This window comes from Arctopsyche grandis, chromosome 11, assembly GCF_051622035.1.
Source record: "Arctopsyche grandis isolate Sample6627 chromosome 11, ASM5162203v2, whole genome shotgun sequence".
NCBI classification, from domain to species: Eukaryota; Metazoa; Arthropoda; class Insecta; order Trichoptera; family Hydropsychidae; genus Arctopsyche; species Arctopsyche grandis.
Genome location: NC_135365.1, coordinates 649,480 through 665,693, shown reverse-complemented (window position 1 = coordinate 665,693; position 16,214 = coordinate 649,480). Strand labels below are relative to the sequence as shown.

The 16,214-nt window shown below is 40.1% G+C and overlaps 3 protein-coding genes across 3 annotated transcripts in view; all 3 read left to right on the top strand.

The window, feature by feature from the left end:
- Positions 1–2,892: 2,892 nt before the first annotated feature.
- Positions 2,893–5,397, top strand: LOC143919108 (uncharacterized). Its single transcript, XM_077441297.1, has 2 exons — positions 2,893–3,209; positions 3,290–5,397. The coding sequence occupies exons 1-2, from the start codon at positions 3,087–3,089 to the stop codon at positions 4,511–4,513; spliced, it is 1,347 nt and encodes a 448-aa protein (XP_077297423.1). The 5' UTR covers positions 2,893–3,086; the 3' UTR covers positions 4,514–5,397.
- Positions 5,398–8,727: 3,330 nt separating this feature from the next.
- Positions 8,728–13,157, top strand: LOC143919091 (uncharacterized). The gene is made up of 2 exons (XM_077441277.1): positions 8,728–9,053; positions 9,134–13,157. Exons 1-2 carry the CDS (start codon positions 8,931–8,933, stop codon positions 10,607–10,609), a joined length of 1,599 nt encoding a protein of 532 aa, XP_077297403.1. The 5' UTR covers positions 8,728–8,930; the 3' UTR covers positions 10,610–13,157.
- A 1,112-nt stretch (positions 13,158–14,269) lies between these two features.
- The window catches only part of LOC143919229 (uncharacterized), a 34,574-nt gene continuing 32,629 nt past the window's right edge, over positions 14,270–16,214 (top strand). The window contains exon 1 of the mRNA XM_077441441.1: positions 14,270–14,705. Coding sequence (XP_077297567.1) covers positions 14,409–14,705 — 297 coding nt within the window. The 5' untranslated portion in view covers positions 14,270–14,408. The remainder of the gene's footprint in view (positions 14,706–16,214) is intronic.

Here is a 16,214-nt window from a genome sequence, read left to right as displayed (position 1 = left end):
TTGTAATATTTTACTTAAAACTATTAAACGCAATTTTTTGCAAAATGTGTATTTTCACAAATATTGTTGCGTAATGTTGGGTTCAGGATCCAAATGAAAGGCCAAAATCGCTTCACAGCATATTATTTTTATTTTTATATACACATATACCAGGAAGGCCTAACAGGTAAATCCCAATGTGCCTACCTGGCCAATTACATAAAAAACGAAATACAGCTCATTAAGATTAATTTTTAACACTTTCAATGCTGAGCTAGAATCTGTGCTATACTGATATTTTATAAAATAGCTGTCTCACAAATGTTTTGACAGTGTGGAAGTCTAGACATTTCTTGGAAGGCGCGTCTTCCTGCATCTTGCATAAAGCACGCTATACAGTACCTATATTTATTCATTATTTTCGCTATTATCATCTTCTTCATTATTATTAAAATGCAAAGCCCTCTGAATCAAAAAAAATCTATCACGAGACATAAATTGGGAGAATGTGGTGAGATTGAATAAATAATGTTTTTTCCAATAATCACTTTGACGATTCAATCGTATGTTCCCCATGTGCAGCAAAAGTCCTAGCCAAATTTTAAATTCGTCGACTGTTATATCTTTCCACCGTGCTATACGGCTATGCTCACAATTCGATCTAGTTAATATTTCTACTGCATATAAATTGCTTTGTTCATTCGCGAGATTATAAAATTCCTGAAATTATAAAAAAATAATAGTGTTCCGTACGCCGTGGATTGAGCGAATTGTACTTAGACCAACGGATATCTGTTATCGGTTAACTAAATGCATGCACTTACTTCCAAAGATTATATCTGGACTCTAAGTGCATTTAGGCTAAACAATGACCGTTATTAGCTATTTCTCAGAATCGGTACGGGAAGTCCCAATGTCTTGGAAATACATATCCGAATACGTGACTAGACAACAGGTAAACAGATTAGGCGTCCTGAGAGATCTACCCATTATAAGGCGGTACGTAGGCGATATAATTCATTCTGGACGGAGCAGTGACAGTGTGTGTAACTCCTTAATCATCAATAAATGCTGTGAAACGACTGTTGGCTTTTACTTGGATCCTCCACCCACCCGTACGCAACAATAGTAACAACACTCGAATGTTTACTCGATTTGTATACTCGAAATTATATACATACATACATTTATTCAAAATTTGCACTCTCTAAGATGAATCCACACTCTCTAATGGTCCGTACGCACCAAACCAACGACGATTTTGGGCCAACTTTTAAAACCAGTGGCGTACAAAATATCGAAATAAAAATTAAATAAAAAAATTGAAATTAAATATCAAAATTAAGCTAACGAGCGAGATTGAGCTAAAATTAGATCATCGTTGATGTTTTGAATTACAACAATGTTTTGAATTACGACAAAACGCATTACAACCAGAGAAATATTATAATTACGAGCGAAAAAAACCTTGTTATTGTTTCTTATAAGTCGTCACGATACACCAATGTGTTTCGCCGTCGATGAAATATTTAACAAAAAAAATGTCGGTGATTTGTCAAAGGGTTTTTTTTTCTTTCGTCGAAATAAAATTAATAATCACACATTATCCGATAAATTTTACCTCTGAGATGGATTTAATTATTTGATTTATTTCGACGAGAGAAACAATTGAAGACAAAAAAATTTCCTTTGATAAAACCGACAACGTCTCGGGTTGAAGCCATCACTCGGTCACCCATACTTACACATGATATATGCTCAGTAACTGCGCATTACGGGGAAGTAAAAATAATAATTCTTTGATTTTTTTTTCGATCTTAGTGCGTATCTACGTAAGTCAAAACATCTTCGACAAACAAAAGTCGAGGATTATCTGTATGTGATTGTTGATGATCTAATTTTAGGTCAATCTCGAAAATTTATTTAAATTGGGCATGTTCTGTTTTAAATTTCAATATTTTATTTTAATTTTAATATATTGATTATAATTTTATTTTGATATTTGAATTTAATTTTAATATAATAATAATATTTTTAATTTTGATATTTAATTTCAATTTTTAAATTTAATTTTTATTTCGATATTTTGTACGCTACTGGTTTTATCCTGATGGTTAAATCGTTGGACCAAAATCGTCGTTGGTTTGGTCCGTACGCAGCATAAGACGATCCAGGTTGTAAATGTGTAGCGGAAAATCAAGTAGATACGTTAGTCAAGTCGTGAAGTCTCAAACGACACTTGAGCTAAGATTGAATGTACTTTTCATATGATATCCCGTAAAAAAGGAACTTGTGGTTTTCCCCTATTTAGTTGCCTTAAAAGATAGCGTAAAAGTCCACAATTTCTAAAAGGTATTACATGATGTTTTCCAGCAATCGACTCACCATTATCGTGTAAGCAGGTAAATCGAAAAAAAATGGCATTTTTTATAGAATGTACTAAAGAATACTATCCGCACTTGCATGACACCTGCAGGATACGGGTCGTGCTGGATAGGTATGAACAGACCTTAATACGGGAGGAAAAGCCTGTTCCTCTTGTTCCCGTTGTATCCTGCTCGCGCAAATTAAGTGAGTATGTACCGTTTACCATGCACCCTTTTTTTTGATCTTTCAACTAAAGATCTTTCGATTTTTGATCTTTGCCTTCCGATATTTGCGTTTTCGGTAATTTCACATTCCGGCCCGTCACGGAGACCGGCTATTTTCCTATGTAAGCAATGCTGCCAGTTGTATCTTTTTGCAAGCTAATGCGCCCAAAAGACAATTTTTGCTATGAAAATCGCGAATACGGAAGATTTGGCACTCGAGTTCTCGTTAGTGTGATAGTTATCGTTAGTATGATGAACTTTTCGGCTGCCAGATGTTCCGTTATAGAGATTGTAGTGACTTTTGGACGAGCGTTTTGTGGGCAATAATCACAGAGCCGTTTCATACTGGCAACACTTCCGCTTCTTGTCAAACTTGTACTTTCCTGTTTACTAAATTTGATTAAAGAAGGACATGCAGGACAAACCTCAAAGGAGGACATCTGATCACCTTATATAACTAGCACCAAATTCATTCGATAGATGTCACTAACAAAATAACAAGCTTCAGAGTTGGATATGGAGAGGATGGAGTGCAGGCTTTGTCTTGGATCAGCCCCGGCCGAGTCTTCCGTCTCCATCTTCGGTGGTCCTCATCCAGAGCGTTTGGTGAAACGTATTCGGACCTGCTGTCAAATTTATGTCAGTTGCTGGTTACAGGTTACAATTATTGTGGACCCAATTGGTTAACTGTTCTCTTAATTCTACTATTTCATGTGCAGATCAAAAGAGGCGACCGGTTGCCGGACACTGTGTGTCTTTCGTGTAAGACCAATCTGGAATCGTTGATCAGCTTTCGAAAGGCTTGTTTTCGAAGCAACGAAACGTCCCAACTGAGGTTAGATGATTGCTTGAAGATCAAGACTGAAGAAGTTTTGTTGGAAGATTTAATATGGGACGATGAGCCTTCATTACCGACCAATCACTCAAAGAGTAGTGAAATTTATTCAAAGCCATTTCCCAGTGAATCTGAACTTGTTTTACATACTAGAGAAAAGCCGTACAAATGCAACATTTGTTTAAAATCATTTACTAAAAAATCTCACCTCGTATCGCATGAAAACTCGCATACTGGGATAAAACCACACAAATGCGAAGTGTGTTTAAAATCATTTACTCGTAAATCTCACCTCGAGAGACATAAAATATTGCATACTGGGATAAAACCACACAAATGTAAAATTTGTTTAAAATCATTTACTTTAAAATCTAGCCTAGTGTCACATGAAAACTTGCATACTGGGATAAAACCACACAAATGTGGCTTTTGTTCAAAATCATTTGTTCATAAATCTACCCTTACGTCACATGAAAAATTGCATACTGGAATAAAACAATACAAATGTGATATTTGTTTACAATCATTTCCTCAAAAATCTAATCTTTTGTCACATTTAAGATATCACGCTGGGGAAAAGCCTAACAAGTGTGAAATTTGTTTAAAATCATTTACTAAAAAATGTCATCTTATGGAACATCTAAGATCTCACACGGGGGAAAAGCCTTATAAGTGTGAAATTTGTTTACAATCATTTATTCGAAAAAATATTCTTGCGTCACATTTAAGATCTCACACTGGGGAAAATCCTTACAACTGTGAAATTTGTTTAAAATCATTTACTCAAAAATCTAGCCTCGTATCGCATGAAAACTTGCATACTGGGATAAAACCACACAAATGCGAAGTGTGTTTAAAATCATTTTCTCGTAAATCTCACCTCAAGAGACATAAAATATTGCATACTGGGATTAAACCACACAAATGTGAAATTTGTTTAAAATCATTCACTCAAAAATCTAGCCTCGTGTCACATGAAAAATTGCATACTGGGATAAAACAATACAAATGTGATATTTGTTTACAATCATTTACTCGAAAATCTAATATTGTGTCACATTTAAGATATCACGCTGGGGAAAGCCTTACCAGTATGAAATTTGATTAAAATCATATACTCAAAACTCTAGCCTCGTGACACATGAAGAAAACATGCATAATGCGATAAAACCACACAAATGCAAAGTGTGTTTAAAATCATTTTCTTGTAAATCTCACCTTGAGGCACATCAAATATTGCATATGGGATAAAACCACACAAATGTGATACTTGTTTATATCATTTACTCCAAAATATACCCTCACGAAACGGGTGCACCTAACGGGATGGAATGTGAAATGCACGAAAAACCAAATATCGGAAGGCAAAGATCGAAAATCCTTTTTTTTTGATCTTTCGACTTAAGATCTTTCGATTTTCAGTCTTTGCCTTCCGATATTTGGTTTTTCGTGTATTTCACACTCGATCCCGTGAGGTAGACCCTCACGAAACAGGTTACACGACAATTGGTGCAAGTCCAAAAGGTTCAACGACAAAATGTACCCGAAAATTAGTGCACTGACAAAATGTACCCGCGACAAAATGTACCCGCGACAAAATGTACCCGCGACAAAATGTAAACGGAAAAAATGTTCAAGCGACAAAATGTTCAAAAATCCTAAATTATCCTATTTTAATGGCAAAAGTAACTTTTTTATTTATCGATGTACATGGTACTTTTTATCGTATAGATCGCGGATGTTATTAAATTATTATAAATTAAAGGTGTTCTCAACCGCACCAACATATTCTTATTTAAATTGAACAATTACATTTTAAGCGAATGTCATTGTGACTCATTGAATATCATTTTAAGATGTCATTGAATTAGTATAAATGTCAGGGGTTTTCAACCGAATATTGGAATCTATAGTCAGGTATTTTATCTTTCATTTGTAGTTTGAATTTTGAAAAATCCTCTTAAGGACATATTCTTAAATATTTAAGCTTTGAAAATATGAAAAAAAAAACCGATTTTTTTCAAATTTCTATACTAGGGCATCAAAAGCGTACTACCCTCATAATAGCGGCATCAAAAGTTCGATAAGTACCAATTTAAAATGTTTTCTTTTTTTTCTTGATTGTTTGTAGATAAGTTTGAAAATAGCTAGTCGGTCGGCTAGTCGGCTAGTCGGCAAGTCGGCCTGTCGCACTCGGTTGACTTCGCCCGGGGCTTATTGATGCTCGGGGCGGGGGGTTTTCGAGCAAACGTATGGATGTACATACACTAAGCGAAATCTGTCGCATTCCCGACATACCTACTCTCTAATCTCTATGCGTTCTGTGCTCTTGATACTTTTGTTTCGACTATAGTGATCACCAACTATAGGGGTCGCCAATTTAGTAGTCGGTGGTCACCAGTTGTAGGACGGGTGAAAGGTTTCGTTTGAGCGTGTGCTATGCGTTAATGACTTTACAGACATGTGTTGTTTATGGGGGAAGCGTGTTCTTCGGGCACGGTCACAGGGATCGTTGCCCTTGAGTTTATGCGTGTTTTTACAGGATCGATGATGAGATCGCTGATGTTGATATACATACATATGTACTATATTCCTACATAGTTCTCCGCCAGTGACTAACGTGAATTAAAGGGATGTAGGAATGTAGCGCTGTTTGGTACTTGCAGTCATGGGCGCCCACAGGGGGGGGGGGGCAAGAGGGGGCACTTGCCCCCCCCCCTGGATTGATTGAAAATAGTCAAATAATGTTACTTTTATTTTAAATGTTAATAAAAAATTTGTTGCTACAGTATGCCCTTCTTCGTGCCCAGATCGTTGTATGACGAATTGCAATGAGGGCTGTTTCCGTCAATTGTGGTGAAGCTTGTTGCTTCGACATCATGTCGATGTTGATGATGGTTGACGACGTGCGATGAGGGCTGTTGTCGTGATTTGTGCGGTAGCTAGTTGCTTCAGTGGTGACGGATCTTGATGCGCGTAGACCGATGGTTGACGACGTGCGATTAGGGCTGTTGTCGTGATTTGCGGTGAAGATCGTTGCTTCATAGCGGGTCTTGTTGCGCGTTGGGTGAGCTGGTCCAAGTGTGCTTCTTTACTAGGTTACCTATTGTGGCCAAGTAACAGTGGTAGCGAACGTTTGTGTGTCTTGGATGATGCCAAATGTGCAGGCTGCTGTGTCCTGCGTGTGTTCACCGTGGTGATGTTTCATCAGTCGCTTGAGGGGTGATGAGGGATGAGCTGGAGTCGGTTGACTCGATGGCGTGCTTTGTGTTGCACGAAGATCGTTTGGTCTTCAGTATTTGAGTGCTGATTTTCACCGGTTGCGCTGGAACTCGTTGTTTCGTCAGCGGGTCATAATGCTCGTAGACCGATGGTTGACGAAGTGCGATGAGGGCTTTTTTTCGTCAAGTGCGCTGGAGCTGGTTGCTTCAACAGCGGGTCTTGTGTTCGTAGCTGTCCAAGTGTGCTTCTTTACCAGTTTACTTTGTTGGCCTTGTTACGGTGGTAGCGAAGGTTTGTTGTGTCTTGGACGATGCTAGTGTCTTCACCGTGGTGAAGGCTCGTCACTCGGTTGGTGGAGTGATGAGCGCTGCTGGTTTTTCGACAGCAGTGGATCCTCTTGGTTGTTGCTGGAGTGTCCATTTGTAGACGTGTTGTTCCAGGTGGACTTGAGTTTGGCTTCTGTGTCCGTGAAGGGGTCAGCACTGGAGGCAGCTAGTGACGGTTTCCGTGACGATGTGAAGTTCGGAGCATGACAGTTCTGCTATATCTTTTTGCAAATATGGGATACACCGTTATCGATCACTGTCATGTCCGTCCGAGGGTCGACGAATTGGTATATATCACCGTCAAGTTAGTATAAACAATTCTATAGAATTTCAACGAGACCGCTCCAATCCCACACGATCCCGCAAGATACGGCGTATCATACGCGGTATAAGCGTGTTTTTTTTGTATGTTTAAAACTATCTAATATCCCGCGTACAGCATACCGCTCCCTCGCTGTGTGATCACGCCCTAACTGTCGACCGTATCCAAAGGGATAAAACTAGCACAAAAACAAACGTATTCAGGTATAAACCCAGGGAGGCTGGGGATTTAGTTTCACTGTTGCATACGTATACTGTTACCATACGGTCACGCTAGTACTTCGAAGGTTCCCTCGTCTAATCTCCATCTAAAACAATACAAGTGTTCGCTTAGCTGCAGGGGGAGGGGGAGGGGGGAGGGGGTGTGGATAAAACAGCGAATGTGGATGTGTGTGACGTCAGCTCGTTCTGGAACGGTGCGGAGGAAAACTCGCACTGTCTGTTTGGACAGCTCGCCCGCCCGTCGTACGCCGTAACAGCCCAAACAACGGCCAAGTGGGCTTTTGGCTCGAACAACGACATTATAAATAATTGTATTGTACTAGTTCAACAATTAAATAGGTTAAAGAGTTAAAATAAATATTGTTACTACTTCCGGTATACGAATTCTGACCAAAACCTTATCAACTCTAAGTTTATTATGTCAAATATGTGCATAAACTTATTTAATTTCGTATTTAAAAAATATATATGTAGGATATTAATATAAAATGATTATAATTATGTATAATGATGTGGCTCATGCCGAACAGTTGGTATTACGCACTGTATGTATTAATGTTAAGGTTGGTACTACCGAACCTTGTCCGGGCGACAGTAGTAGGCGTCGCGCCTTGACGCGCCGGTTGCGTACGCGCATCGATTACCTATTGTTCTAAATAAACATATAAGATTGAATTGAGATCGCTTTTACTTGTCTCTCTCTCCTGCAATCCTCCCTACTACCCAGCGGACTTCCTATATATATATCAAAACAATACATATGTACACACAATACGGGGGCCGTAAAATATAAAAGTTTCCTCGAAAATACCTACCCATCTTATTTTGAATTGAAATAAAATAGGGCTAAAAATTAAAAAATATAAATTCAAATGAAATTAATATAATTCGGTATCCAATTAGCGGTTTGATTTTAAGCTCTTAAAAATTGTGTGTACATATGTATTATTTTGAATGCGGAAGCATTTAATGCATTTGATCCGCCATCTTCATCAATAGGTTTTTTCAAAATCTCCCAAAGTACACTATTTAATAAAATCGACCTCATTTCTTACCATTTAATGAAACTCACCATATATGATAGATGTGACGAAAATGTTTATTGGGTATTATTGTAACTCTTACCTTTAGTTTTTGATATACCTAATCGCAATAAAATATAAATTTTAAAATACAACTTATTATATTATTTTGTTTTAAATAATCTTGAAATTATCAATGCAGAGGTGCCATCTATCCGTCAACGTAAAACAACTTTCATTCGATCTATAATATTTGTATTTCGACATACTGAGGTTAGGTAAATATGAAATTAAGTATGCTCGTCGTTCGGTATCTCGATATTCGACCTACTCGCTTAGGTGTATAATATACCCGCATTCGGCGACTCGAACCTCAGTTGAGCGGTTGTTGTCAGAGTTGGATGCGGGGACGATGGAGTGCAGGCTTTGTCTTGGATGGAGTACTCCGGCCGAGTCTTCCGTCTCCATCTTCCAGAGACCAGGTCCTCATCCAGAGCGTCTGGAGCAACGCATTCGGACCGGCTGTCAAATTTATGTCGGTTGCTGACAACAGGTTACAACTATTGTGGACCCCATTGGTTAACTCTTCTCTTAATCCTACCTTTTCACCTGCAGGTTAAAAGAGGCGACGGGTTGCCGGAGACGGTGTGTCTTTCGTGTAAAACCAATTTGGAATCGTTGATCAGCTTTCGAGAGGCTTGTTTTCGGAGTAACGAAACGTCTCAACTGAGGTTGGATGACTGCTTGAAGATCAAGACGGAAGAAGTTCTGCTGAAAGATGTAATATGGGACGAAGAGCCTACCGAGAAGAAATTACCGAAACTTCACCGAAAGAGTAGTGAAATTTGTTCAAAGCCATTGCCCAGTGAATCTGAACTTGTTTTACATAGTAGAGAAAAGCCGTTCAAATGTGACAATTGTTTTAAATCATTTAGTAGTAAATATAAACTTGTGATGCATTTAAGGTCTCACACGGGGGAAAAGCCTTACAAGTGTGAAATTTGTTTAAAAGCATTTACCCAAAAATTAAGCTTCGACTCACATAAAAAATTGCACGCTGGGATAAAACCACACAAATGCGATATTTGTTTAAAATCTTATTCTCTAAAATCTAGCCTCAAGAAACATAAAATATCGCATACTGGAATAAAACCACACAAATGTGAAATTTGTTTAAAATCATTTATTCAAAAAATTGGACTTGTAAAACATTTAAGATCTCACACGGGGGAAATACCTTACAAGTGTGAAATTTGTTTAAAATCATTTTCTCAAAAATCTAGCTTGGTATCACATGAAAAATTGCATTCTGGGATATATCCATACAAATGTAACTTTTGTTTAAAATCATTTGCTCGGAAATATAGTCTTTCGCGACATTTAAGGTTTCACACGGGGGAAAAGCCTTACAAGTGTGAAATTTGTTTAAAATCATTTACCCAAAAATTTAGCTTTGACTCACATAAAAAATTGCACACAGGGATAAAACCACACAAATGTGATATTTGTTTAAAATCTTATTATCTAAAATCTAGCCTCACGAAACATAAAATATCGCATACTGAGATAAAACCACACAAATGTGAAATTTGTTTAAAATCATTTATTCAAAAAAACGAACTTGTAAAACATTTAAGATCTCACACAGGGGAAAAGCCTTACAAGTGTGAAATTTGTTTAAAATCATTTTCTCGAAAATCTAGCCTCACTGAACATAAAAAAACGCATTCTGGGATAAAACCACACAAATGTGACATTTGCTTTAAATCATTTGTTCAAAAATCATTTTATCATAAGTATGAACTTGTGTTACATTTAAGATCTCACACGGGGGAAAAGCCTTACAAGTGTGAAATTTGTTTAAAATCATTTACCCAAAAATTTAGCTTCAACTCACATAAAAAATTGCACGCTGGGATAAAACCACACAAATGTGATATTTGTTTAAAATCATTTCTTCGAAAATCTAGCTTCGTATCACATTTAAAAACGCATTCTGGGATATACAAATGTAACTTTTGTTTAAAATCATTTGCTCGAAAATATAATCTTGTGCTACATTTAAGGTCTCACACGGGGGAAAAGCCTTAAAAGTGTAAAATTTGTTTAAAATCATTTTCTATAAAATCTAACCCCAGGCACATACAAAATCGCACACTGGGATGAAACCGCACTAATATAACATTAGTTTAAAAACATTTTCCCATAACTCTGACCTCAAGGCACATAATATGTATATTAAAAATTGGGACAAAACCACACAAATGTGACATTTGTTTGAAATCAATTGTTCATAATAAGAGGTTAGTAAAAATGGACTTGTGTCACATTTGAGATCTCACACAGGGGATAAGCCTTATAAGTGTGAAATTTGTTCAAAATCATTTAATGAAAAATTTTATATTTGTGTTCTTATTGTGATTTATTAATAAAAGTATGTATGAATTTAAAATAAAATCTTTTCTTCATTTCCCATTTGGCAAGTATCTTAATAGTATTTTTAATATCAAGAAATTTGAAGGTTTATTTTGTGATCTAAATCAGTGCTTCCCAATTACTTTCATGTCGCGGCCCCCTAAATCTGAAATAATTAATTTCCGGCCCCTAAAAAAATGTTTTTTCTAGTTAAAAGGTTTATTGTGTATAGTTTTTATTTAAAAAAAAATGTTTTTAAGCAAGTTCCTATAAGTTTGGGCTGAATATAAATGTGTATTATAATTGTAATAATTATAGCCCGGAATCTGATTACGGAATCGGTTACGGGCTAATCCGATTGCAACTAGAGTCGCCGATTAGTTGCAATCGGATTAGCCCGAGTAGCATCCCAGAGACTGTGCAACCGCTATAATTGGTTTCGAGGATTATCCCCCGGAATGCACTTAGCGGGGAAGCGATAACTCCGGTAGAGTTCTCAGAATCCACAGCGGTAGCGTGGGACATCTAGGACGCGACCATAACAATAGGCAAGCAAACCGGACGTTGAAGATGTCCCGAGAGACCTGCCCCTTATAAGGCGGTAATTAGGCGATATCAAGCCATTCTGGACGGAACACTGCCAGTGCGTGTATCTCCTTAATCATCAATAAATGCTGTGAAACGACTTTGGCCTTGTAGGCATATAGTACAACTCATGCTATATTATCTCATCATCGATCCTGTCCAAACACGCATAAACTCAAGGGTAACGATCCCTGTGACCGTGCCCGAAGAACACAAAGGAAGAACACGCTTCCCCCATAAAAAGCACGTGTAGAACGCTCGCCTCGTAATAAGGTCGACACGTGCTTCTTATACACGTGTCTTGGAAACAAAGAAAGCGTATGACCCCATTATCATACGGACATCGTCCTGGCGCCTGAACCCATAAAACCACACGTGTACCGAGCACGCACCTCGAATATAGGTCAACCCGTGTCTCAACGGTGCCCGGAGAACAAAGGAAAATGCACACGACACACTTCAAGCCAGAATGTATATAAAGCAACGCAGCAACTCCAAACGGCAGAGTGAGCCTCTAGAGTTCAGCTAGATCCAGTGGCGGCTCGTCCCTATGGGCTGTGGGGCTGCAGCCCTCCCAGTATATATATATATATATTGTGGCGGCTCGCTTATACGACATGGTCGAGTTTGGTTGCCTTCCTGCGAGTGGGAACCAACTCGGCTGGGTTCGGAGAGCTACTACTCACTCTGTCTTCAGCTGTCATATAATAAACACGTGCATTAACATGCCAGTCGTCTCATTCGTTCATCCTCCATACTGGTGACCCCCGACATCGAGCCACGCAGCCTCGATCAATTTCAACATGCCGCTCATCCCTGCCTCGCCGAGCCAGGCGGGGAAGCTACCCGCCGCGCCCCCATCGCCATCAACAGAGCGCGTCGCGGCCCGCGGGTGACAATAAACGAGCAGACACGGCTACCTACCTACCGACGTCCAGCCACAACGTCGATGACAGGTGCTTAAAAAAATGGGGGAGCGAATGAGACGACGATCTTGACAGCTGGATGTGGAGTCATGCGCGATCCACTACACATAGAACGGTCATCCAGCACCACAAGACATACACCACCTCAGCACCATCATCATCATCATCATCAAGGCCCCGTCCGTCCCCACGAGCGTCGTCACGCCGAGACGGGCGGTAGCGCTACAACACCTCCACGAGCCACAACGACTCACAGTCCAGCTCGGAGTATCATCAACCACATCGATGCCCCTGCCGCCCCCGCCGCCCCACCAACCGACATCAGCCTCGGAAGAGCGCCGCCGCCGCAGCATCGCATTGATCGGCGCGACCATCGGACCACCCACCGTCCTGCTCGCGACGTCACCGCCCTCGAATCTACCGACCATTCAGGGCGGTACACCTATGTACACAGCGGATGACCCACGTCAACAATTTTTTTTCTCCCCACGTAATAATTTTTTCTCCTTGTGTAACAATAATTTTTTTCTTTTGTAAAATTTGTTTCTTTGTAATTTTGGTATCGCTGATGCTGGGGGGGGAGTGATGTGGCGGCTCGCTTATACGACATGGTCGAGTTTGGTTGCCTTCCTGCGAGTGGGAACCAACTCGGCTGGGTTCGGAGAGCTACTACTCACTCTGTCTTCAGCTGTCATATAATAAACACGTGCATTAACATGCCAGTCGTCTCATTCGTTCATCCTCCATAATATATATACACGCATGCTATTTTTGTTTGCATTCGGTCACCGTTACGGTACGGTCAACAAGCTACTACAGCCCGATTCATCTCTGCAGCCCCGCCACTGTGAATTCCCACGAGCCGCCACTGGCTAGATCACATCTCCGAAGAAACCTCTTCGTACATACAATAACCATTGTACCAATTGAACGAAAATACACGATCCTCTTTCAAACTCAACTGAATTTCCATAGGCCGGGAAACGGTCGAAACCTATCACTCGTCCTATAACCTGGTGACCACCGACCACCTGTCCTATATACTCATAAAAATACTTTTCAGCTCATGAGATCGAATCGTACTAAAGAATACTGTCCGTACTTGCAGGATTCGGGTCGTGCTGGATAGGTATGAACAGACCTTTATCGTTAAATTTATATTATTTTCTAAATTCAGTGTTCCAGTAACGTATTTTTTTCAACATGTTCCTTCTATAAAATTAACTGGATAAAAAAAACTTAAGGGAGGGGCGCTAAAAACTAATCTGCACAAGGACGCCATATACCCTTGGGCCCTGATCCGGGACACATGAAACAGTGCATACCCACCCATACAACACAGCGACTAGTACCCGGCGCAGGCGAAGTGCACGTGTAAAGGAGGACTTAGAGCGGCTCTGATTTTAAAAGTGATTATATGTGAGGGAACGTTGATTGCAATCACTAAGGATAGGCGCTCGAGTGCTATTTCCCAGGAAAGAGGGATTGCCTATTGCCAATTTCTATTGTCCTACAAAGCTACAGAGTAAAAAAAGGTTCACAATATGTAGCCCCTCTATAATGGGAAATAGCATTCGAGCGCCAATCCTTAGTTATTGTAATCAACGTTCCTTCTAAACTACACGCGTGGGTGTGTTCGTGCAATAGTTACCAAAATTATCAAACTAATATAGGGCTGCCATAATTATCAGATCACTGACGGGGACCCCCCCCCCCCCCCCCCCCCAAAAAAACACTTTAATTTTTAGATAGATTTACCTAGGTATTTACTTCTCAATCTCTCCGTTAATTGTTTTTTTTGTGTCCTCTAAAATATTTTTCACTTTATGGGGATCTAGTCTTGTTGTGAAGGTCTTCTTCACCACCAGTCCGCCATGTATTATTGACAGGTTCGTCTGTGTTCGATATTAAATACAGCTATGTTCAATATGGTATTTATTTGGTAGTAACACGTATACACAAGTATGATTAATTGTTGGCAAAAGTTTGTCGTTCAGCGGTCTCTGGATATGGTAGAGTGTCGCTGGCTCGGCATTCAGCTATGTTCAGCAAGTCTCTGGATACGGCAGTGTGTTGCTGGCTCGTTGTTCGGCTATGTTCGGCAAGTCGCTGGATATGGTAGAGTGTCGCTGGCTCGGCGTTCGGCTATGTTCGGCAAGTCGCTGGATATGGTAGAGTGTCGCTGGCTCGGCGTTCGGCTATGTTCAGCAAGTCTCTGGATACGGCAGTGTGTTGCTGGCTGGTTGTTCTTCCAAGTCCGCGTAGTGAAGTGGTGGCTGGTCAGGAGCTGGATGTTGACTGGTCTGCTGCTGTGTGTCGACGCTTGCTGCTCTGGGTCGACTGGCGTGGTTTGGGTTGTACCTCCTTTTATAGTGTTTTTGGAATGCTTGGTGGAAGTGGTTATTGACGCGTACGAAAGGAATTTTGTTTTCGTCGAGGCGTCGAATTTTCTGGAATGCTTGATGGAAGTGGTTATTGACGCGTACGAGAGGAATTTTGTTTTCGTCGAGGCGTCGAATTTTCTGGAATGCTTGATGGAAGTGGTCGTACGAGCATTTAGTTTATTGATGCGTACGAAAGGAATTTTGTTTTCGTCGAGGCGTCGAATTTTCTGGAATGCTTGATGGAAGTGGTTATTGACGCGTACGAGAGGAATTTTGTTTTCGTCGAGGCGTCGAATTTTCTGGAATGCTTGGCGCCTTTCCGCTCGATGTATTTTAATGGTGGCGGCGTGTTTCGACCGTTTTGGTTCCACTCGACTGGTAGGGGCGTTCCGCCTGAGTTTAATATAATGACTGCAGGTGCATGTCGTCTGGGTTTCGGGAATGTAGTTTGTTGTTGCGGAATATTCTCGAAGGTTTCGATGACGATGACGACGACGAGATTCCTACAACTTCAATGACAGTTATGATAGAATTTTCAGTTTTTCAATTTGATTTTCAATCAAAAACATTTGGCTGTGTACAAACAAGTTATAAAGTTTTGATAATGGATTTTTAAAAAAATCGTTTTCGCTTTTGGAGGATCTTTTCATTCCTTACTGCAGAGCATTGTAACTTATAACTAGAGTTTCTCAGCTAAGTACACACATATGTATGTACTTCATCGGCAGTCGCTAGTTATTCCGTATATGAATAGGGACAAAACACTAACTAACATCGGTTTTATCCCTCACACGCGATCTCACTCGTACGGATTAGGCCGAAGTGCTGTTCGGAGAACACATATGTAGGAATATAGCACGACTTGTGCTATTACGAATCAAAACCAGTGATCTCATCATCGATCCTGTACAAACATGTATAACTCAAGGGCAACGTCCCCTTTGACCATTCCAGAAGAAAGATTTCATCGCTCGATCATAAAACGAATGAAACACAACAGTGATGTCATCAGACAACCTCGGCACATGTCCTGAAAAGTCGTTTACGCGTGGCGCACGACCCCATTCTCAAACGAACGACGTCCTGGCGCTGACCCCATAACTATAAACCACATCTGCCTCGAAACAGGTCAACACGTGTCTTGAAGAAGGAGACAAAGCATCTGCACACGGCACGCTTCAAGCCAGAACGTATATAAAGCGACACACCAGATCCAAACGCCAGAGTGAACCTCTGGAGTTCAACCAGCTCACTTCTCCGAAGCCCAACCTCTTCGTACATACAATAACCATTGTAACAATTGAACAAAAATAAACGGTCCTCTTACAAACTACACAACATGCGTTTCGTTAGGCCGGGATACGGTCAACATACCTTCCCTGCCTT

Excerpts from the sequence above, each read along its gene's own strand:
- LOC143919108 (XM_077441297.1), top strand. The coding sequence starts at position 3,087 with ATGGAGAGGATGGAGTGCAGGCTTTGTCTTGGATCAGCCCCGGCCGAG. Across the intron at positions 3,210-3,289 it reads GGACCTGCTGTCAAATTTAT|ATCAAAAGAGGCGACCGGTT; the intron begins GTCAGTTGCTGG and ends TTTCATGTGCAG.
- LOC143919091 (XM_077441277.1), top strand. The coding sequence starts at position 8,931 with ATGGAGTGCAGGCTTTGTCTTGGATGGAGTACTCCGGCCGAGTCTTCC. Across the intron at positions 9,054-9,133 it reads GGACCGGCTGTCAAATTTAT|GTTAAAAGAGGCGACGGGTT; the intron begins GTCGGTTGCTGA and ends TTTCACCTGCAG.